The 24,265-nt window shown below is 47.1% G+C and overlaps 1 protein-coding gene across 1 annotated transcript; it reads left to right on the top strand.

Moving 5' to 3' along the window:
• The first annotated feature begins 222 nt into the window (after positions 1–222).
• Positions 223–23,228, top strand: Trib2 (tribbles pseudokinase 2). The gene is made up of 3 exons (XM_027424654.2): positions 223–1,881; positions 6,914–7,206; positions 20,896–23,228. Exons 1-3 carry the CDS (start codon positions 1,612–1,614, stop codon positions 21,362–21,364), a joined length of 1,032 nt encoding a protein of 343 aa, XP_027280455.1. The 5' UTR covers positions 223–1,611; the 3' UTR covers positions 21,365–23,228.
• The last annotated feature ends 1,037 nt before the right edge of the window (positions 23,229–24,265 follow it).

Here is a 24,265-nt window from a genome sequence, read left to right as displayed (position 1 = left end):
GCCCTGGACCGCGGAAGGATATAAAGCTCTGTTTACCTCCCGCCTGGCCGAGCCTTCCAGGGGCGAGGCTGGCGCGCCTGCTGGGGGTGGCGGCTGCCCCGCCGGCGGGAGCCGCGCGCTGTAGCGGCGGTGATTGATGGGCGCCGGCTCAATGACAGGGGCCGGGGCGGGGGGGGGGCCGGCAACGAGGGCGGGGGCTCAGAGGAAATGTGTCGGTGACATTGAATGGGGAGACCGAGCGCGAGCGAGCTGGGCGCGCGCGCACACATACGCGCACACACAGCCGGGCTCGCTCCGAGATCCCCGGCCACGTAAGTAACTATTAATACCGCCTCGCCCGGGGATGCGGGCGTGCTGAGCGCCGGGATTGGCCTAGGGCGCCGTGGCCATCCCCTTTAATTTTTAAATACACGGTCCTCTCCTACTTCTGGGTGGCAAGAAAAAATTACCAGTAATAAAGGAAGAAAAGCCTCCGATTTAAATTTTTTTCCTCCATAACAAACCCCGCCGTGCAATTTGGTCGCAAAATCGGAAGACAAGAGTGGTTTGCAAATTCTTCTAAGGCTCAAGACCCAGTTGTGCAGTGGGAAAGGAACGCCGCAGGTTGGCAGCGTCCGCGGAGCATCTGCTGCCAGCTCCTGCAGGACCCCCGGAAGCCCCTGCCGGGGATACAGAGACCGCTGGTCCGCCCAGGTCACCGCCCGCACTTCTCGCTTCATTTGGAGGAGGATCTGGGACTCGAGCAAGCCGCGACAGACAGCTGGAGCCAGTGCTGACCGAGCGCGCTAAGCCTTGGGCTTTGTCGCTGTACCTGTGCCTGCTCCACTCCCTCACTCCGGGCTCTGCTTTTGCAATCTTTGTTGGCACCGCTGACCGCTCCAAGTTAAATGCTCCTTTGCTATTTTGCTTTTTTCCCCACTTTTTTTTTTTTTTTTTTTTTTTTTGAGAGCTCTTCGATTTTTTGGAAAAGCCTCAGACGCCATCTACAGTTAAGACTTAGGTAACTGCCCTCTCTAGCACCCCCCTTCCACGCCCCCCACCCTTTCCACCAAAAAAGGGGGGTGCAGCGCGGATTCTGGCTGCCGCGCGGCGTGAGCCGGTAGACTGGTGCTTATTTCCTTTTTCTTTTTGTTTGGTTTCTAACGCGTGGAGGGCGAGCCGGCGCCGCGCGCTCCCTGAAGACTGCACAAACTCCACGCAGGGCTCCTCCGCCCGGTCTGCTGATCCTCAGCTGGGGATCGCTAGGGACCCCGGCGCTGCAGCTCTGCACGCCAGAGGCATACTCACTCGTCCAGATCCACGCTGTGACCAGAGACCCACGGACTCCAGAGCGCGGTTCTGCACCGCGCTGGTGGCTTCGGGGTAACAAAAGGACCCGAGTTGTCCGCAGAGCGAGCACTCTCCGGCAGCGGGGCTCGCAGCCGGGGACCTGCCCTGCGGCTCCCATCGGGGGGCTAGCTTCTAACTCGTCCTCCCCGGAGCCCCAGTCGGGTCCCCTCCCCTTTTGATCCTTTTAAGTCGGTGGCACCGAGGCGCCTGCAGCCGCGGCTCATCCATCTCTCCAGCGGGCTTTTCGGTTTGTTTGTTTTGTCGTGTGCGATCCCCACACTCATGAACATTCACAGGTCTACCCCTATCACAATAGCAAGATATGGGAGATCGCGGAACAAAACCCAGGATTTCGAAGAGCTGTCGTCTATAAGGTCCGCTGAACCCAGCCAGAGTTTCAGCCCGAACCTTGGCTCTCCGAGCCCGCCCGAGACTCCGAACTTGTCGCATTGCGTTTCTTGCATCGGGAAATACTTACTGTTGGAGCCTCTGGAGGGAGACCACGTTTTCCGCGCTGTGCATCTGCACAGCGGAGAGGAGCTGGTGTGCAAGGTAACCAGCCCTGCATTGCTTTTGCTTAAAAAAAGAAAAAGAAAAAGAAAAAGAAAATCACCCCGGGTCCTTTGGCAGGGGCCGGGACGGGGAGGAAGGTCATGGAGCCCTGGAGTCCAGGGGCGGGAGGTTCGCATGATCATTACGGGTGGCCTTGTAAATGGGTTTATTTGTGTGTCTGTCCACGTTCGACTAGTTGTGAAGTTTTTAGACCGGTTCAGACAATGGGACGGGCTGTAGCGGGGGCGTTTTGGGGAGAGACGGGGAGGGAGGGCTGCGAGTCTGAGCCAGGGCACGGACACGAGTGCCCTAAGAGGCTGGTGGAGCCCCGGTGCAACGGGTAGGGTACCCTTGCCCGGGGATTTCTCTGTTGGTCGAGCCCCATCCCCTCCCTGCAAGTACTAGGGAATCCCCGGTTGGGTTTCAGAAGTCGCTCACTCGGTTCCTTTTGTACCCATTGTTCTTAGCAGCCCGCAGGTGCTAAACCTTTGTTCCAAAGGTGTCCTTTAATGGAGGCACAAAAAAACTGTCCCCTCTGGCTGAGCCCAAGGCACTAGTGGGGAAAAGGAGTTTTAAAGCCTTATCTTCTGCCTGGAGCCTGGGAAGGAGGGTTGTGTTGGAAATCAACCCCTTGCGTACTTTTGGGCGAACAACGAATCCTTTGGGTCTGTCTTTTTGTCTGGGTTTCTTCGCATCTTCAGATTCCTTGTCTGCACACCCCTGTTGCTGCCCCCGCCCCCACTCTTCCCACAGCACCTTTGCTTGCTTAGAGACTGCCCTGTGGAACCCCCTGTGCCAACCCGAAGAAGGGCACTTCAATTTCCTTTTTGTCTTTGACCCCGAACAGTGACCGTTTTGTGTCTTTGTGTGTCTGTGTGTCTTTGTGTGCGCTCACCAAATACCAGACAAGGGGATTGAGGGGGAATAGTAACAAAATATTTGTCTACAGTCTATTTCCCACTGCTATGGGGAGCAGTGCTACCTAGAATAGGATGTAGATCAAGAATATATTACCACTAAAATGTAGGTCTTTTTCCGTTGTTTTATTTATTTATTTCTTGAGGGGGAAGTGGGGTTTCGTGTTGCCTTTGAAATGGGTACTGTGCACATCTGTGCTACAAATACTGTATTACACTTTTCCCCATTAATCACTGACTGCTTTGTGAAATCGCCCTATTTCGTGCCGAATTGGAGTGCTTCCTTGCAAAAAGCGGGTGGGTGAAGATCTCCAGGCAGTTTGAGATTATTTCTGAACTTAGAGGAACCAAAGACTCTTTAAACATTGCTCTTTGCCTGTACTAAGCATTGGGGGATTTTGCATCTTCTCCAAGTTACTGTAATCGAAAGCAACTATGTCCAGCTAAAGCACTGAATTCAGTAGGCAACTCAGCCTGATGGGAGCCCTGCACACCGCACAATAGGACAGTCATCCTTCGAAATGAATGAATTCCACGGAGCTGTCATTCTCCTGTGAAATATGCACCATCATCGGCAGTAAGAGTTCCCCCTCCTTTTGCTCAACTTCAGTACAGCATTTTACTATTTTTTTTTTCTCCCAAAGGCTAGAGATGATTTCAAGTAAAGAGAGTCTGATGCCAAATTCTGCGGGAGCATCTTGCTATTATTTCTTTGTTTCAAACCAGGCTTGTCTCTGGCCTCTGTTCCTTCTCATTTCAGATCCTTCAAGACATATTTCACTATAGTCTGACCTAATAGTGTCATCTGCAGACTTGCTCTCTGGCCCCAAACTGTCCTTAATCGGCTGGTTTAGTTATTGCAAAGATTGAATCAGCCCCTCACCAATTACAGTGTGGCTGCAAGTGGATTTAAGTGCAGTATCATTGTTCTGCTTGACAGAGGTCATCCCTTTACAACTCAGCAGCTTCTGTCCTTCTGCCTTCTTACCCGAGGTGATGTGGGTGACTTCCACAAGCATAGCTGTGTGCCCAACTCTCCAGGAGAGTTTTATGAGGATGATGCTATGAGCTGCTCCAATACACACACCGTGGAGCTTTTTAGCTTGCTAAGACATTGAATCTACCTCCTTTTGATGTCTTTGCTTGGGGTTCCTGTTTCTTAGCTGTGTTCTTGCAAAAAAAAAGTGCAAAAGCAGAAGCAGAAAGGCCGTGTTTACTGGGGAAGATGCTGTAAGACATTCTTTTGTGGGATGGGGATGCAGGGGACAGCTTCCAGGGACATAAGCAAAATTCCCCAGCCTGATTATTGTCTCCACGTGTCTACTTTAGTTAGCCAAAGGAGGGGTGGATCTTTAAGGGTTGTTTAGCTGTTTTCACACACAAAAAAAATTCTTGTAGCTACTGTGCAGAATGACATAATTACTATCTTGGCAGAATGGGCACTTGTGTTTTTTTTTTTTTTCCCAAACATGATGAATGTGGCCTGATCCTAGAGCCTTATCTGAACTGTCACATTATATAACCAAGGCTCCCAATTAAACATTTAAAAGGAGCTGGCATCCAGGCTCCTGGCTTGATTTCTGCACTTGAGGGTGATGGTTTAAATACCAGCCCAAGCCTATAAATGCCTGTTATAGTCACTAATAAAAGTTTGGCTCCTTCCCGTTTAGGAAAACGTAAACAGTTCTTTCAGTTTTTCCTTTTCTGTCCACCATTTTGCAGCTTTGCGCCCTCCTACACAGGGTATGGCCACACTGGAGAGGTACCAGGAATTTGTTTGGTACTTTCATTTAATTCTCTGTCCATTCAGCTTTTCAGCTGAGCAGTGGAACAGCAGGCTAACTGTGCTGAGCAAAACCTTATTTTGTTTTATTTTTATTTATTTATTTTTATATAAAGGCAACTGGAAACAGGAAGTGTATTATAAATAATCAGAACTGTAGGCCCTGACGACAGAATCCACAGCCTGGCCCTTCAGAGCAAATCATGCCGGTTCACTTGTTACATAATGCAGCCTGTTGACATTAGCCACTGTGGTGTGTGTGTGTGTGTGTGTGTGTGTGTGTGTGTGTGTGTGTGTGTGTTCCTCCATGAAATTGCCAAGGCTTCCCTGGTTCTGGCCTGCAGTTTGTGTGCTAAGGTTGACTCAGGCATTTCAGATTCCTAATTAAGCGGGCCTCTGAGGTCACTGCTCTGAGGTCATCCTTTGACAATATCTGGGTGTGATTTGTGGTCTCCCGGGAGGTTGAAGCATTCATTCTTAAATTCGAGGGTGTAGTGGCAACAGCTGTGCCACTTTCCTGAGATACCTCATTATGGCTCATTCACAGCCTTACTGTTGACTTGGCTTCCTCAGCCCCAGTTAGCACCAGCCTCCTTGAGGTGCTTATTGTCCCCGTTTGACTCACAGGTTTTTTTTTTTTTTTTTTTTTTTTTTTTTTTTTATGCTCAGTTACTTAACTCCTGGATTTTTACATTACAGCCTGTGTTCCTACATGGGCTACAGAAGGCCCAGGAATCCCTCACAGGAATTCTAAGACAGCACACGCATTTGAACTGAGCCTTGTCAGCAAAGAGGAGTAAGACAGATCTTCCTGGGTGGGTCAGGACCCACGAAAGGTTGTGGTGTCTAGGTCTGGTTGTTTATTTTACAAAGAAGGAGGTTTCTTTGTGTGCTTTATCCATCCTATTTGGATGAACGGTGGCCCAGCCAGAGTGATAACCATCACCTAGACAGAGGATTTCTCATGCATCGCTCCCACCACACTCCAAATACTGATGATGGGGTCTCACCTGGGACCAACTGGCAGGAGCTCACTGTTGCTACAGAAGACAAGCTAGAGTTTCTGCCAGGCCTGCTTTTGAATGAAACACCCCCTCACCTACCCCATACCACTTCCAAGTAGCCTCTCCTTGCCCACATCCCTCCCCCCCAGAACAAGGAACACCCCCATTCCAATCCTAGGTGCTGGTATAGCTGACTGAATGTAGGCTTTGCTATGAACAGAAAGCTCCCCTCTCCATCCTCGAAATTTCTCTGCTGTGTTCGTTTCTCTCAGGTCTGTTCAGAAGGTATTGATGGTGCATTTTTCTTTTTAAGCAACAGTGAGGTGGCATTTCACAGGCTGACTCTGATTCATAGAGAAGTATTGCATAATTGATTCATTGAGTTAGATATCTGTGGAGGGAAGAGGGAAGCCCGCCTGATTGCCTATGGAGATGGTCCGTGTGCTATTCCTAGTACTGCCACTGGGGGCAAGATTTAAGCTGTTTCCTTTGCCTCAATTTGCACATCTGTGAAATGAATTCATCACACAGGGAGAAAGAACTATTGAGGAAAGTCTAGATATATAATGAATTAATTGTTCGTTTGTGTACATTTTTGATGCATTTTTAAGAAGCAAATAGATGTTTCTCTTTGTTTAGGGTCACTTGATTTTTTTTTCTGTATTATAGTCATTTCCCCTATAAATATGCTAAAGGTAGGGAAGAATAATAACACTTTGGCTTAAGTACTGGCTCAGACATTGTTAGGAGTACAAGCATGAAGATGTGTTTTCGATTCCTGCTACTCACATTTAAAAAGCTAAGTGTGTTGTTTGCATGCTCTAATAAAAGACAGGTTCAGGAGGATTCCAAGACTCTCTAGGTCTAAGACCAGTAAGAGACCCTGTCTGTAGTTTCCTGAGGACCCATGCCATACCTGAGATAGACCTCTGGCCTCTACATACACACACACACACACACATACACACACACACAGAGAGAGAGAGAGAGAGAGAGAGAGAGAGAGAGAGAGAGAGAGAAAGAGAGAGAGAGACTGAATAATAAAACTTAGCATTTATTTCCTTCATTTTCCTAGGATCCCTTCAATATTGAATCAAGTTTTGTTTACCCATTTTGTGCCAAAGATTTGGAGGTTCAGAGCAGTCAAGAGACTTGTTCTGTCCTCTTCAGCTGGTAGCAGGCAGAACTGGTGTGCTTAGGGTCTAATTTCCATCCCCTTTATGCCATGCCAAAGCACAAGCCTGTGGGGAACAGGGGTGGACTTCAGCATTCTGTGGTTTGGGTCATAGAAGGCACCACTTACTGAGGTCTTGTCAATTCTGTCCTAGGTGTTTGAGATCAGCTGCTACCAGGAGTCCCTGGCCCCCTGCTTCTGCCTGTCTGCCCACAGCAACATCAACCAAATCACAGAAATCCTCCTGGGGGAGACCAAAGCCTATGTGTTCTTTGAGCGGAGCTATGGAGACATGCATTCCTTTGTCCGCACTTGCAAGAAGCTAAGGGAGGAGGAGGCAGCCCGACTGTTTTACCAGATTGCCTCAGCCGTGGCCCACTGCCACGATGGAGGGCTGGTGCTGCGTGACCTCAAGCTTCGGAAATTTATCTTCAAGGATGAGGAGAGGTGAGTGTGGCTCAGCCCATGCAGGTGTGTGTGTGTGTGTGTGTGTGTGTGTGTGTGTGTGTGTGTGTGTGTGTGTGCACGCACGCGTGTGCATGCATGCACTTGCTTTGATAGACTGTCTCCACCTCCATCTGCAGGGAGCTTGTTCTGTTGCCTGTTGTCCAAGTGAGGGTTAGGGCAAAGAGAACAAAGAGAGAATATTGTGGTGTCCCAATGCCCTCAGCAAAGAAGGAGCCATTGCTCCTGTCATGCAGTGTTCAAAAGCCAGGGGCTGGGGGTGGTCATCTGTGACCTGATGAATGTGTGATGACTTCTGAGGGAGACTGCAAGCCAACGTGGTAATTTTAAAGTCAACAAAGACAGGCTTATGAGGGCCCCATGCCATCAGAACCCTCACTACCTAGAGGGCATTGTTTACAGTCCTTTTACTCCTTCAGTTGCTGCATTCTATGCATGTAGTAGGTGTGACCCACAGGCTTGGTAGTGAATGTCAGAAGTAGGTAAGACACCAGACCTTTAAAATAGCTAGCGGTGAGTCCCCAGTCCTGTGTGATATGGGGTAGGGATTGTCAGTTCTAACTAGATCTTGAAGAACCAAGGAAGGTGTCAAGGTGAGAAGAGCCTATAATAGGCAGTATGGGAAGGACTGATGGTGTGAGCTTGTGCACCAAGGTGGCCTGACTATGTCAAAAAGCATCTTTTTAAGACATGAGCATCTGAGCTTCATGGATCAACACATCAGATTCCACTTAGCCAACAAGGCCAGAGTCCAGCTTTCTTTTCGCTTGTAAAACTTCCTTTTAAGAATGTACTTTCTTAGAGGGAAGCAGGCAATGAATTTAGAGCCATCGTTGCTCGCTTGTTCTTTGTGCCCCAGGAATTGTTTACACACACCTGAATCCATGGTGTCTCAAGTTTTGAGCTTGGCTATTGTGGACTGGAGAAAAGGGCAGGGAATCTCAGTGCTCTCTGCTACACCATGTGATGGCAGTCCGGTCCACTTTCTTCATCCCTCTCCCTGCTGACATTTCTTTGGTACTCTCTGTAAATCACACAGACTTTGGGAGCAGACCTTTCTGCTTTCTATTTTCTTTGACATCCAGCTCAGTGGCCTGTGATATTTTCACACCATTGTTTACAGAAATCCATTGTCCCTTTCTCCAGGAGCCAAATATAGTGATTTGTGCTCTCTCTCTCTCTCTCTCTCTCTCTCTCTCTCTCTCTCTCTCTCTCTCTCTCTCTCTGTGTGTGTGTCTCTCTCTGCCTGTCTTTCTTTCTCTCTCCCTCTCTCTCTCTAGTTTATTTTCTCCTCTATGGTTTGAACTACTTGGGACTTCATGTCTGGCAAGCACTTGGGGCTTAGAAAAGGAAAAGGGCCTGTTGTTACTTAACCCAAACTGAATAATTTCATGGATGTTTATAATCCAGCTGTGCCTACAACATGTAGAAAGCTTCTGGGCTTCTTGTGACTATGAAGGTTGGTTCTTTATTGCATATTTTTACACATGGGGGTGGGTGGGCACTAGCAACTCTGGCAGCTAATGTCCTGGATTTTTATTGAAATGGCTTCTTTTCTTTTCTTTCTTTTAATGAAGTGAAGAGGCAGGTTCCCCTAAGATTGGAATGTGGGAAACTCTTACCTTTTCCCTTCTTCAGCTCAGATACTCCAACAGAGGTGATTGGTCCTTATGCTTTTGTCTTTAATAATCTTTATGGCTTTGGGGTGCCTTCTCTCAACCTCATGTTCCTCCTCCTTAATGCTGTCAAGGCTTTATCATGGTGGCTTTTCATTCTCCTTCAGTTTTAACACACATATTTCTGCTTCTTTGAATGTTCTCATTTGGAAGATGAATATGGTTTGGCCAAAGATATTCTCTTTATTGTCAGTTTACCTATTGACCTCTTGCTATACGGTTGTAAGTCAGCGTACTTAATTCTTTGTAAAGATGGAGAGGAGATGGTGTGTGTGTGTGTGTGTGTGTGTGTGTGTGTGTGTGTGTGTGTGTGTGTTGCTACAGAGCAAACCCTCTTTGTACATTTTGACAAGCATTCCACCACTGAGCTACATCCCAGCCCATGTGCATTTTGTAGCCAATGTCTTTGATGTCTCAGAGTTAACATCAAGAAAGATCAGAAAGAAGGTGAATGAGATTGTCCAGGAAGCCAACTCAGCTGTCAAGAACTCCATTCATTTGCCAGAGCACAGAAGCCCTCAAATGCCCTAGCCATCTCCCAAAGGCTCTGCATGATTAAACGTTCCTTTAGAGATCTAGTCAGGCATCAGTGAATGTCAGGGTGGCACATCCCAAGATCATAAAGGTTTGTGAAGTGAGTCAAAGAAGTGTAGCTGTCCCCATGTTAGGGAACACTAGAGCATGACCCAGAGGCAGCCTTTGTCTTGTTTCTAGCCCTTTTTTCCATGGCCATATGGAAACAGCCCTGAAAGAACCAGGAAGGACTACATTAGCAGCTCCTCATTTACTTATTCAAACAGCAATCTTGCCTCTCTCTCATTCAGTCCCCCTTTGAGACAGTTGTGCAATATAGCCATGCTATTTTGCAATTCAGTATCCTCTTGCTTCAGCCATCCGAGTGTGTAGGCAGGGGCACCACACCTTCTCATTTCTGACCCCAAGAGCAGTAGAAGGTAAAGCATCATCAGAGTTGACTGAGCCCCACTCATGTAAGAACTAGAGTTGACTTCTTTGTAGGCCTGAGACTGAAGACTACCTTTGACTGAACCCATAGCCATCTATGAGGATTCTTTAGTGGAAGTGTCAGTGCTTTACAAATACAGTGCCATTTCAGTGACACTCAAGGTCATGTGAAGACTCAAGGCTGGAACATCTGCTACTGCTATGTTGGCTCATCGACAGCCCAGCTTCATCTGATTCCCTTTGGCTTTGATTTGAGTTCTAGATTCAGGTCCTGGTCTTGAATGTCTCCCAGTGTTTATAAGCTGCAGCCTCCTCAAGAAGACTGACATAATCATAGCTTCCCTGGAAGGTGGTTAGCATTCAGGAAGATGACGCTTTGATCCCAGTGCAGAACAGGCACTCTGTATGTGACAACTGTACTTAGAGTCATTGAAAAAAAGTAAATGTCACTGTGCATGAACAGTCTAGAAGACTTGGTGAGTTCTTGTATGGTGAAGGGAAGGATGAGATCATTCTCTTTGGCAGTCTTGTCTATGGATAATAGTTCCTTCCTGTGAAAGGTTGATCCTACCCAGAATAGGGGAAGGGGTGTGTTTTTGCAGTACAGAGCCCCTCTTTAGTGTTCACTCCAAAGGCCCACCATCACAGAGCCTCATTTTGAAGAAATGGATCCTCAGCCTTCATTGAACTTGCCTAGGGCACCCCTCAGTCTTGCAAAAATCCTTCATGGCCTCCCCCAGTCTGATAGAAGGGAGAAAATTTACCCACATTGCCACAGGGGATCCCCGGTACCTCTTGGCCCTCCTTTTCCTGTTAACACATCAAGTTAATGAGTTACTTTCTTGGTTCACATATTGCTGGAGACTCCATGTGTTTCAGATGGACCTCAAAGAAACACCTGAGCTTTGGAGAAATGAGCCAGAATGGCTGTCAGAGTTCCAGCCCTGGCTCATGCACTTACTGAGATATCTAGCCTTGACAGAACACCAAACCTGTATGCCCAGACTGCCTTGACTATAAAATAGAGCTAGGAAGACCTTCCTCATGGAAGGAACGGGATTAACGTTTACCTTGGCTTCATCCATCTGCTTTCCCCTGCCCCTTTATATCTTTGCATCTTTAGGCTGTTAAGGAAAGTGGAGGGACACTGTTCTGACAGTGACCTTCCTTCTGTTTTGTCCAGCTGGCTTCTTCTTTTGGGACAAGGCTTCTCACCACCCTCAGACTCCACCTCCTAACCTCAGATCAGTGTTTACATCTTCTAGCACAGAAATGTCCCATGTGAACTCAGAAACTTGCTTTCTTACATGCTACTGCTCTGGTCCAGAGATCTTTATCTCTTAAGGTGGTTGCTTTCATTTTCATCTGCTCCGTGGAAGCCAGTCTGCATAGTCCCTGCCTCTGCAGGCTGAGCACTGAGACCTCCTGAAGAAGGCACTCAGTGGCCATTGGGATGGGGAAGGCTGGGAATGCCGGTGGGGTTTGTGTTTGAGAAGAGCAGCTTGCACCTACTTGTTGGGGAAAGCCTTCCTCCCTCCCCACCAGCAGAGGTTGAGGCCATTTTTCCGAGGTATTGCTGTCTGTGATGGCTCTTTAGATTTTAAGCTGCTCCCACCTCCACTGAGGTTTCTATACCTAATAAAAGATCCAGGGCATGCAGCAGTGGAGCTCCAGAGGCCAGGCTCAGTTTTTCTTTCACTAATAGCTATATATAATTTTGCAAGTTGTAGGTACTCTATTTTTGGGAAGTTCTCTCTCCCTCCCCCTTCTCTCTCTCTCTCTCTCTTTTCTCTCTCTCTCTCTCTTCTCTCTCTCTCTCTCTCTCTCTCTCTCTCTCTCTCTCTCACACACACACACACACACACACACACACACACACACACACACACACACTAGTTTTGATGAGATAGAGCTTCCAGGAAATGCTTATATTCAGGTAGACCAATTATATGTCCCTGTGCCCTATCAACCCTTGGGCAAAGTTCTCTTCCCATTGTATCCCTAACAAGCTCCCTAGGATGGCTAGATATCCCTTTCCATTTATCCCTTTGCCTATGTGGCAGCTCATCTCCTGTTTTATTCTTGTGCATGGGAGTGAGTGAATGTATATGCACATATGTACATGTGTCCATGGAGGCCAAAGGTCAACTTTGGATGCTGTTTTTTAGGAGCCAGAAGCCAGTAGCTGTCCACCTTGTTTTTTGAGAGAAGCTCTCTCACTGGGACTAGAGGTTCACCAAGTAGGCTAGGTTGACTTGGCAGCCCAGGGCGTCTGTCCTCACCTTCCCAGTACTGGAATATAAGTACACCCTACCCCTACCCCCCACACACCCCCATTCTTTTACATGAATTTAGAACTCAGATTCAAGCTTGCTCAGCAACACTTTATGGACTGAACTATCTCCTCGGCCCTTCCTACTCTAGTCTCATGACCTGACCTAAATACCCCTTACTAAGCTGCCCTGTTGCCTGTCCGTGCTTGGGCTGGACTGGTGAGCCTTTGGGGACAGAAGTGGCCTTTCATTCATGCCTCCCAGAACGTGCTCTTTCTTGAATAAGTGACAGTCTCCTTTTTTGGGTAGGAATGGCTCAGATTGGATTCTGATGACAAGACGAGAGAGTCAGGGATAAATAGAAATCATCTGAATGTAGGTCGTTGCCTAGAAGGGGAGCCCAGAAAACTTATGGATCCCCATGGAGACACCTTTTCAAAGAAAGCTATTTTCAAAGTTGCACATGGAGTGAGAAATTAACCCATTGCTGCCTTCTCGGTTTACTGATTTATGCCTAAGGAAACCTCATTTAAGATCTTGTTCTCAGCAGACTGTAATTTCATTTAGAAAGTGCTTTGCTCATCACGGTGAGAATTGACCATTCTTCCTAAGGCTCTTCTTGTAGAAGTGGACTAACTCCTAGATATGTGTTGGCAGGATTTACGGCCCCTTACTGGTTAGGCTCAGTCAACTGATGGGAAAGTCTGAGGCCCTAGCAAAGTAGGAAGTTGTCACAGTGGTGAGAAAGACTTTATTCTTCCACTTAGTCCTATGATCTCAGCTTCCTCTCTCATTTTCTTAAGGTTTGTTTTTATATGTGTGTGTGTGTGTGTGTGTGTGTGTGTGTGTGTGTGTGTGTGAGTGTTTGCCACATGTGTTTCGGTACTCACAGAGACCAGTAGAGAGTGCTGGATCCCCTAAAGTTACAGATGGTTGTAAGCCACCCAGATATGTGCTGGAAGCTGAACTTGAGTCCTCTGCAGAAACAGTATGTGCTCTTAATGTTCCAACCATCTCTCCTGCACCCCGAACCCCACCTTTTCTCTGTTTTGAGATAGTGTCTTGCTGTGTAGTCTTGGCTTGCCTCAAACCTGCAATGATCCTTGTGTCTCTGTCTCCTTAGTGTTGAGGCTGCAGGCATGCATCACTGAGACTGCATAACAGACATATGTAAAGCCCCTAGCAAGCAGCCTGTTGCGTTGCCAGATCTTGAAGATACCATTGTCACCACTGCTTCCAGTTATTGTCCAATGGACCTGAACTTCATAACTTGGAGAGTCATTTATTCATTCAAAGAATGCTTGCTATAAACCAGATATTTCTAGATGCTGGAGACTGACAGGCCAAATGAGACCAGTGTCTTGTTTTTACAAGACCTATATGGGTCATACTGATTCTATCCTAATTTAAGCACTATTGTGCTTAAATTAACTGGCTTCTAATTAGTTACCATGTTTATTTGTAGTTATTAAGTGTGTGTGTGTGTGTGTGTGTGTGTGCCTGCACATGCATGTGCACACATGTGTATGTGTGTTCTGGCACATGGATGCTTCAGTACGTGCATGGAAATCAGAGGACAATTTGTAGGAGTCAGTTGTTTCTTAATACCTTGTGAATTTGGGAGACTGAACTCAGTTTATCAGGCTTGACAGCAAGTGTCTTTAACCACTGAACCACCTCATACTGCTATGTTTGAATTAGCAAACTTAAACCCATTTATCAGAGACTTTGTAAGCTTATAGATAAGGAAGTTGAGACCCATTTTTTTTCCAGCAAGGTTGTTGCAAGGTGGTGCAGTTAGACAGGTATGGACCCAGCAACCAATGTCTACCAGAAGCTCAGGTTTCTGAGGAGTTTTGACATTTAGGGATGGTACTACCAGTTAACCCAAATCACAGGCAGTCCTGTTGTTCTGAGGGTGTGCTCCATCTCTTTCACAGCACTGTAAGATAGAGGCATGTGGTGAGTGACAGTTGGTGAAATAGATGTATAATAGGCCCTCACACCCAAGAAGCATACCTGTTGTCAGAAAATTCCCTATCTGTGTTGAATAGGAGTTAGAAGGCACTTGATAGAAACTCTTCACAAATGGGCTTTTCAAAATTGGGGGTTTCTCTAGATGATGGAAGAGTCTCATCTGTTTGAAGTTTCTGTGAATTCTTTAAGGGTCCCAGAAACGGATGTTGGGATTGGAGGAAGAGGGGCTCAGATCCTGAAATTCTATGAACTTGCAAATATGTATTAAGTCCTTTACTGTGCCCACTTGCAGTGCTAGATGTTGGTGGCAGGCAGCAGTATAAGAAAGCCCATAATGGGAAGACGGTGGCATAGGCAGTTCACTACTCCAGTAGCAGCAGGAATGGAGAAAAAAGAGCAAACCTATAAGAGGAAGTTGCTGCTGGGGGCAGGGGCTCATCTGAGAAACAGTAAAGAGACTGACAGGTGGCTAGGGTCTTGGGTATACCTCCTGATCTTACCCTTGACCTGAAGGCCAGGAAGAGCCACTGTTGGGTTTTTCTAGACCACTGGAATCAGAGCAGAATGGTGGGAAGTGTATGAGGAGGACAACCAGGGACAGTGAGATTGCAAGCTGTGTTCCCTATGTCCCCAACACATGTGCACTAAAGCCAAGAGTAGGGCCTGACTTTATGCTTCCCTGGGATTACTCAGTCTATGCTAAGCCATCTGTGGGGATCCCTTGTTTGGGGGATGCCTTCCAGGTGGGGCATCTTCTTCTGGCCCAGGGGGTGCATGGCCACACGCACCCATGGTACTGCACCCTCCCCAACACCAAGGTTTAGGGAAGAAGCTGTCTGGCCTTAGCAGTGGGCGTCTACACCACAGGGGATTCTCAGAGCATGGATCCGGGGAAGCTTTTCTGAGGGGTGAATCAATTGACTGATCCTGGGTAGGACAGATCCTTCAGGAGCTGCTTCTAAGTGCAGGAAGCAAGCGGTGAATGGAGAATCAGTGTGGCTTTGTGTTCTAGCTTGGGTTTCCCTGTCTGTTTCCATGGCGACAAGAGTCATGAAGCTCTGCAGGCTGCAAGCTGTGGCTTTTGTGGAATCTTCCAAGCAGTAGAATGACACTCCAGGTGGAATGGCTTCCTCTGTGGGTCCCGTAGCCTTGGTGAGTCAGAGGCGTGCCCACAAAGCTGGAGGCTCCATCAAAGTGGATGTGTTCCTCAGGTGGCTTTCTCATCACAGAGATGTCCTGACAGGTCCTTTACCTTTCTCAGCTGCCAGGGTCTCTCCAAATGTCTTGTTCATCCAATACGTGCAAACAACCAATTCCCAGGTTGTATGGTGCTACAAGATACTGTGCCTTAGCTTCTCTGGCATTAGCCTCACGGTCAACATCTCTCCTGCACCATGGAGGGTGCTTCCCCGCTCACTTCTGAGCTACTTCAGATAGGTGATGAACAGAATCACTGATAGTCGCTCAGGAGCAAAACTGGCTTGGGGTTGATTGCTGGGGAATTCTGTATGCATGCGATGCAAGATTAAATGAAGGATTGTTTGGTTCTGTGTAGCAGCCTGCCCATGTCTGGTGGGGCTGCAGAATCTGAGCCATGCTACCTATAGTGCTGGATGGCTCTTTCCCAGGCTCCTCCTGCTACCTACTATAGGAGGTCTTTTTCTTGCACAGTAGACCTGATTACCATCACTGAGGGCACACTTCAGGAGCAGAGCATGGCAGACTGGCCACAGCTGACCTTGTCCCTTGACTCTTGGTCTGCCTGGACCCTGAGGCTGACAACCTTCTCTGGCCTCTTCTGCAGCTATGCATGATCTCCTGCCACTGAATATTTCCTGTCCCTGTCAGGCCCACTTTGCTGAACTGGTTGAGCCCCACCCTGTTCCTCCCTGTCCTCACTTCTTCCTGCTAGGAGCTCAGGGTGGGGCTTAAAGGTTTCAAAGCAAAACATGCTTGCTAGTAGGACTGGGTTTTTTTTTTTTTTTTTTTTTTTTGTTGCTTTGTTGTGTGTTGTTGTTTATTCTGTTGTAGATGGAACACTATATCAGAGGATTAAAAACAAAAACCCAAGTTCTAATCTCAACTCTGCTCTTACTTGCCAGGAAGCCTTGGGCAAGTCTTCTTGGCTTTTGGTACCACAGACTTCTAGTCTGGAGGTCCATCCCCCTCTATCAACATTCTGACAACAATATGACAATTAGTTAACACATGTGATGGGTTTATCTGTCAATAAGAAGTCTGGTACTGAATAAATAAGTCTCCATATATTCAACAGTATATCTTTGAATATCTTTTCAACACCTTTGTTCCTTGATCATGGTGCCAGCATGTATTTGGGGGGGGGCATTCAGTGACATTCCAATCTTCCTGAATCCATTCAGAGTTAGCTTTTTTTCAGTTAGCTTGTCTGTGCCTTAGGGTATTTAATTCCCTGTACCTCAGTTTCCTTATTTGTCCAGGAGTATGCATAGCCTAATCCCTGTCTTGCATTTTAGTTATGAGACATAAAAAGGTGGCCATACAATCCCAGCATCTGGTAGTTCAGGGTTACTTCTGTTTTTTCAAATCGTTACCCTTTGATTGTTAGGGTGTCCTATAGGAAGTGGTACAGCCCAAGAGCTGCAGAATCATCAGGGCTATAGAAACCAGAAGAACCTTTTTCGTAGCCTGCAGTTGTGTGTTCATGCTTCATGGGAGAGAAACAATTGAAAGAGCATGCGATTACATTGCTTGCTGGACTTGGTAGTTGTAGGAGCTTTGGGGCCTGTGCCAGGGTGGGTAAGGGGAACCTGGATTTTGAGGGGACGTCCTGATGCTCTGTAGATGCTGGGAGAGGAATCATACTCTGCTGGTCCTGGTGATACAAGCCTGGTACTAGGCTGGCTGTTATGGAGTACACAGATCACCCTCTTGTGAGCCTTGTTCATCCATCAGGTCAAAAGCAAGGAAGCTTGCCTTCCTGTACCAGATACAGACAGACTGAAGCAGGCCCAGGGAGATCGATCCAGCTTCCCTGGTCCAGTGCAGTCTGTCCTAGACTCCTGCCTTACTTGGGTTGTATAGTTAGTTTTTCAATCCCCTCTGCCCTTGTCTCCTCCCCCTGCCCACCATGTCACTTTCAGAAATCCGTCTTCTCCAAAAACCATCTCTACTTCGCCACCTGCACAGTGTACATCCTGAGGTTCTAAGGGTCAGGACTGAGCTGGGCATATACTATGCAAGAGCATCTCAACCAAGGCATGCACAAGTGCAGAGGTCCCAGTGAAGAGGTGCGCACGGCATCTCCATTAGTCCCACCTGCCCAGGCTTGCAGTCACACTTGCTCTTCTGCTTTTGACACTGGGCTCTGTGGTTGAGGGTCTTAGTTTAATAATAGGATCTGTATAGTTGCTACCATGTTATTGGTAGTTGTTCTGCCGCACTGGGCTCTTTGGGATAGCCTGTCTTGCATTACTTCATTTAATCCTCAGCAAATCAGAGAGAATGGTTGTTGTCTTACTTGTCACGGACATATCCCTCGTGCCTAGTTTGGGAATTCAAGCAGGGCAAATGCCCCTGAATGCCTTTTAAATGCCTGAATGATTTGTGGGCTGTTTGATTTACCGGGTCCACAGATGCTCTTGTTGGTTTTTATGGAAATCAACTCCCTTGCCAGGGAAATTCATCATCCCCCCTCCCTCCCCAGATAGTTTAGGAGACTTCAGAAGAAGGCTCTTCTGCAAGAAGCCTATCTGTCTGCAAACACCCCTTCCCCACACATAGTCCTGGGAGAAGCAGCAGCAACAGCTCCATTTCTGAGAGGAGAGGTCAGGCTTGGAGGCCCTGGGTAGCTCCTATGGTTGTACAACTAGGCCTCAGGCACTGGGGCTGCAGCCTGAGCCTCCTGTCTCAATTTCCTCTGCCCCACCACACAGGAACATCCTGGGAGATCAGTGTTTAAAGATAGAGTCCAGAACACTTGCCTTGACGCTTGTTAGGAGTGATGTAAACAAGGCAAGGATGTTTTGGGGAGGAGCAAGGTTAGGGAGTGCCTCGGGGCACATTTCTTCTGCATCCTATCTCCGGGCTGCTGTTCCCCTCTTTCCTGTCCTGCCTTGGATGCTGATGTTATTGAAAGAAGTAAAAGTTGCCTCTGCCCACCTGGATGGAGCCTCCCTTACTCCATGGTTCTGATTGTCAGTGGCTGAATCTGCTCTATGGAAATGGTAAACAGCCAGCCCTCATCAGCCTAGCATGGTGTATGGACTTACTTGGCCTCTGGGCCTAGGGCTCCTGGTTCACACAAAATAATCATATACCAGACATCATCATTTATGTCATAATGTAAAGATACAGCTACATAAACACCTGACTTTCGTCAGGCATAAAGATGACATCTGACACTGGGACTTAGTAATTTTTTTTCTTATTTTTATTTATTTTTTATTAGTTCAAATTAGGAACAAGCTTGTTTCACATATCAATCCCTTCTCCCTCTCCCTTCCCTCACTCCCACCCCATCCACCCTCCACGACCCAGGCAGGGTAGGGGGTGCATGCCGGTAGGGGTAGGATTTGCTGAAGGAGGCAGAGGCAGGAGGATCACGGACTTAGTAATTTTTAAACAATGAACTTGAGCTTGAAGCTGACTTCAGTGAGTGCTTTGTTATCTGGGTTGTCCTGGTTTCTGTGACAGCTCATTGGCTTCAGCACACGTGAAACCTGGTGAGCCAGGGAAACCCAGCTGCTCCCCACTGCATCCTCAGACTTTGCCTAATGAAGTCCTAACCCCTAAAGCAGTGGTTCCCAACCGCCCTAATGCTGTGACCCCTTAATAGGGCCCCTCATGTTGTGGTGACCCCCAACCACACAATTGTCATGGCTACTTCCTAACTGGAATTTTGCTACTGTTATGAGTCGTAACATAAATATTTTTGGAGATGGAGGTTTTCCAAAGGGGTCACAACCCACAGGTTGAGAAACACTTCCCTAACAGGAAGGAGGATGAAGCTCCCTGTAGATTGGCCAGGCCCAGCCCAGCCCCAGCAGCAGCCAAGTGGTTTTAGCTAATTTTATTCTGATTCATTAAGCATCTGCTTAATGTCTTTAGATGGGGGAAGAGAGAGAGACGAACTCTGCTTGGAGGAGTGGACAAGGTGGTGGCCCTGGCTACATTCTAAAGCCCTCATTATGTAGCCACACGGGTCTCCAGGATGAGGGGGTCAGGATGCTTTGAATCTGGGGGCAGGAGTAAAAGAGTCAGAATGTACAGTTGTTGTGTGCAAGAGATAAGCAGGTACTAGACTACATATCTGGAGCTTTGACTTAGCTTAAAGTGCATAGTTGAGAGGCTGCCTCCTGACAAAGTGGAGCCAGGCATCCATTTCATGAAATCCTGTTTACCTCCCCTGCCCCCCACCCCAACCCCCCCACCCCCCGACACATGCCTGGTTCATGTGCCTGTCCTAACTTCTACATAACTCTAGATAGATAGGAGAACGAGGACACTGTTCCTTTACAGTAGACCTGGAACTCTCAGAGTTAACACCAGCTTATCTTAGTCACTCACATAAGCCACTTGTAACCAGCAGTGTCATCCACAGCAGCAACACATAGTAGGTCTCATCGTCTGTGTCCAAAGTGACTCTGCTATACTTCTCCAAGTTCCTGAAGGTAAGGAAGCTGGGAGTTGTCCAAAATGAGCACCGAGTTATTTATGGATTTTGAATACCAAACCATGACATAGAAGTGAACAACGTGGACAGGGCTGATGGGAGACACAGGGCTGTTCTGGGTGGGTACAGGTGAGCCCATGCCATGTCACTCAAGAGACCCACCCATAGGGGAGGAACATTCTAAGTAGGGGACATTATGGACAGTGGTCCTCAGAGGAACTGAACCAGACACTGCCTTTGAGACACAGAGAAGAGTGGGACACAGACATGCTTGGAGGGTAGGTACACAGGCATGACAAGGACACTGGCCTCGGTGTGTATGACCCGAAACACTCCCTAGAGAGCTTTGTAATGACAATCCTGCCCCAATCTGAAGCCCCTGTCTCCAAGACTTAAACTTATCCACTTTAGCAGGCAGCCATTTACACATAGAGATTACTTCCAAAGCTACAGCTCAGAGCTAAAGCAGCTACTCTGCCTCCAAGCCAAGGAAGCTGGGGGAGAGGGGTCAATTTGGTCCCCAACTAGGCATGAACTTTAAGGATGAAGTAGGGTGGAAGGAGCTGTTGAGAGGAACCCTTGAGTCTATGGCTCATGATCCCCTCTCTCCCTATGGACTCATAGGCTCCTCCTCTCTGGGCATCTTGGAACATCTGGTGAGGCTGCTGAGTGGGTCACTGCCACCTGCCACCTCTTATTAGGAGAAATAAGCTTGAGAAAGGAAGATTTGGTTTTAATCAGTTCAATTCCAGATTAACATAGCTAGCGCCTTCTTAGTTTTGTAGGCCATTAGGTATAGGAGCATTCAAAAACATGCATGTGGTAAGGTTGTTCTAGAACACAGCTGAGCAAATGGCAAAGGACAATGCATGTTGCTGCATGTTACAGAATGTTAGACCTGGTACAGACACTGAGATAGCTTTGTGCAGATGGATGCACAGTATTCTACCCTGTGATTCACATTCAGCTGGTTACATGAATGGATGGATGGATGGATGGATGGATGGATGGATGGATGGATGGACGGACGGACATACGGACAGACGAACAGTGGCAGCCCTGATACACAGATGAATGGATGTGTATTGCCTCATCCTTAGGTACTCCTGTCTTTCTCTCTTTCCTACAGGACTCGGGTCAAGCTGGAGAGTTTGGAAGATGCTTACATTCTCCGAGGTGATGACGACTCCCTTTCTGACAAGCATGGCTGCCCAGCATATGTCAGCCCAGAGATCTTGAACACCACTGGCAGTTACTCTGGCAAGGCTGCGGACGTGTGGAGCCTGGGGGTGATGCTGTACACCATGTTGGTGGGGCGTTACCCTTTTCATGACATTGAGCCCAGTTCCCTCTTCAGTAAGATCCGCAGGGGCCAGTTCAACATTCCAGAAACTCTGTCGCCCAAGGCCAAGTGCCTCATCCGAAGCATCTTGCGACGGGAGCCCTCAGAGCGGCTGACCTCGCAGGAGATTCTGGACCATCCTTGGTTTTCTACAGATTTTAGCGTCTCAAATTCGGGATTTGGTGCTAAAGAGGCATCTGACCAGCTGGTACCAGATGTCAACATGGAGGAGAACTTGGACCCTTTCTTTAATTGAGCTCAAGGCCCACGGACACTTAGCAGGTACCAGGAGCAAGAGAGGGTCCCAGAAGGGAGTTCTGGGACACAGGTGGCCTGGCTGGGAAGCAAGACGGACACTCGTATGTACACATTTCTTGGTTCAGAGGAGGAATACCTTGCAGGAGCTGACCGAACACTTAGCATGGGAACAAGACATATGGGATGGGGGTTGGGTTTAGATGGTTGGGAGCCCCTCCCCTAAGTTTCTCTTCCCTGGGGTATCCTGAGAGTCCCCCTTGCCAACTGGGCTACTTCATCTACCCCACTTTTCATTTTGTTCAGAAATATTTACAGATCTCAATACAATTAAAACTCTTCTGCCTCAAACACATACCTTGGCATTGCACTGTTAGCATTTAACTTCTTGTTATGATTCAGGGAAGGGACAATTGATCGAAGATTTTTTTTTTTTTAAACAGGCCAACCACCTATGTAATAATTAATGGGATTCACTTATAAGAATAATAATTCGGTGCACACAGACTGACCTGAAACCTGGGTGCTAAGCTAAAAGAAAACGAAAGTTCCAGTTGTTGTCTCTCATTCACACTTTCAACTCATTTCTTCTAAATAAATGATTTCCTATTCTGCCTAGGAAGTGACATGTTAATGCTTTGTTCCCTGAAGTGGAGAGGGAAAGGGGTAGATCTGTTCTGTGACAGACGTTTCTGTTTTGCATCACTTGGTTTTTGTAGCAGGAAACTATTAGAAGTCAAACTTCCAGATGTGCTATCACAGTCCAGGGGAAGGGGAAAGGAAAAGAGAAAAATCCAACTCCTTTCTGCTTTTTGTTCTTTTGAAGGAAGAAGGTTCATACTGTAGACATTGCTTTTGACTCTGAATACAGGGAGGGGATTCCAGGCGGCAATAGGGGAGCTCCTGGAGTTAGATCTCATTGATGACGCTGATCTCAAAGTTTTGGTTTTGCTCTATGGGAAACTAGTAAAACAAGACAGTTTGTCCCATGTGTATAAAATATAGGGCAGCTATTTCCTTTTCTTTGCTAAGAATGATCCTCTGGGCGCTTGGAAAAGCCCTCTGGTTTGAACAGGAGGGATGATATAAATACAAACAGCTCTCTGTCCCAATACACACCTTTGTATTTTTCAAGAACTCTTGTATTTATTAAGGAAAATGTCACATTGTGATGTATTAAGCCAGTACTTCAATTACGGGTCGACGGGATGACATGTTACATGCTGTAGTTAACATTTATAATTTTGTTCCCCTGTTTGAGTAATTCTGTCCCTGGAGTAACCTTTCATTTTGGCTTTCTCTAGATAAACTTATTTGATTTCAAAGTGGCAAAATGTTTTCCTTTTGTATTCTGGCTTTTCTATTGCTGTATGATACAGAACTCTTTTGGCATAAATATTTGTGTTCCCAGTACCTCAGTCGTTTGGGTTTTACTGCCTGCATATGTTTTGTGAAATGGTCCTGTTTTTGGGTAGGTAACACGTGGACTCTAGTATGTAAATGTTACTTGAATCTGTGCTTCACTCTAGTATGTGGCATGTGTGTGCGGACTCTTGGATGCTTCACGCCTACTCCACAGGAGCCCCTGTCCCCAGGAGGGTGGCTTCCCCATTCATAATCAGGAGACAAAGCTGCCATGGATTCTTGATTCTATTTTGATAATGGAAGATACAGAAAGAGGGTTTTTACACTCGGAAGATGGTGCTGTGGCAAGAAGGACTTTTTATCTTCCCTCTCCCCATCTTTCCAAGTACTGGGTGGGAGGAAAGATTGGAAACATGCATGGTGGGGACTAATGGCCTCTGGTGCTTTGTCCTGTATTTGATTTAATGTTTTTGTCCTAATCTCTTCAATCAATAAAATTGTGCGTATTTAACTAAAAGTCTGGAGTCTAGAAAATGTTTTTTCTACCAATGTGTTTCTGGCCATCACATACCAAGCAAGACCTATCCATGATTTCCCTAGGTATGCACTCTTTCCAATCAATCCAGGATTCATTATAGCCAACTACCTCACTGAAATGGGACACGTACTGGCCAATCTAGATAGAATAGCTTAGAATTACCCATCATATCACTCCTAGGAGGATAAATCATGCTCCGTGTGTTTCCTCAGCCAGGTGAGTGTCATCAAATGGGGAACAGCTTATGGTGTGAGAGACAACTCCTGTGCCATTTATCTGTTTAGTCTCAAGCCTTTTCACTGGCTCTGATGTCAGAGCCCAGAGGTTCTCTGGGAGTATAACAATCACCCCAGAGTTATCTGGGTGACTCTCCAATTCAATCCCTTCTCCCATGCGGATTGTCTGGGGAAAGCCACACCTAGTTCAACTCAATTTGAAATATCCAAGATGATCCAATCTCCAGCAACTGATATCTCAATTACCCTTCTCTCTGAGATACAGTGATTCCTAGGACAAGATGAGGTTTCCAGATAATCATCTATTGATTGTTCAGAACAAAAAGGCAGACCAGAGGGGCTAATTCCGAACCCTACAAAACCCCATGAACACCACTTTCTTTTCAGTGCATCTTGGCCATTGGATGAAATGAGAGAAAAGAAGTATGTAGGGTCACACACGGGATTCGTGCATTTCCACTTTCTGTGCTGGGACTCCACCTGTTCAGGTTTTTCAAAAGGTACTCTGGGAGGAGAGGCACATGGAAAACAGATTTGGGTGAGACTATAAGAGAAACCACAGCAGCAATCTGCATCGAGAACCATGGCCACATCCGCAAATCCCATCATGGTGGTGATGAAGGTTGCAGCATACCTGAGGGAGACACAAGCAATTATCTATGTGGAATGGAGAGAGAGCAGGGTTTTCAATGGAGACACACTATGTGTGCAGGGTAAGACACTTCACTACTGAGCCTTGGTTTTCTGTCATGAAATAGGTGAT

Source organism: Cricetulus griseus, chromosome 7 (assembly GCF_003668045.3).
Source record: "Cricetulus griseus strain 17A/GY chromosome 7, alternate assembly CriGri-PICRH-1.0, whole genome shotgun sequence".
In the NCBI taxonomy this organism is placed as follows: Eukaryota; Metazoa; Chordata; class Mammalia; order Rodentia; family Cricetidae; genus Cricetulus; species Cricetulus griseus.
This window is presented reverse-complemented; position numbering and strand designations above follow the sequence as displayed.

Coding starts and splice junctions, on each gene's coding strand:
- Trib2 (XM_027424654.2), top strand. CDS start 1,612: ATGAACATTCACAGGTCTACCCCTATCACAATAGCAAGATATGGGAGA. Junction 1,882..6,913: donor GAGAGGAGCTGGTGTGCAAG/GTAACCAGCCCT, acceptor ATTCTGTCCTAG/GTGTTTGAGATCAGCTGCTA. Junction 7,207..20,895: donor ATCTTCAAGGATGAGGAGAG/GTGAGTGTGGCT, acceptor TCTTTCCTACAG/GACTCGGGTCAAGCTGGAGA.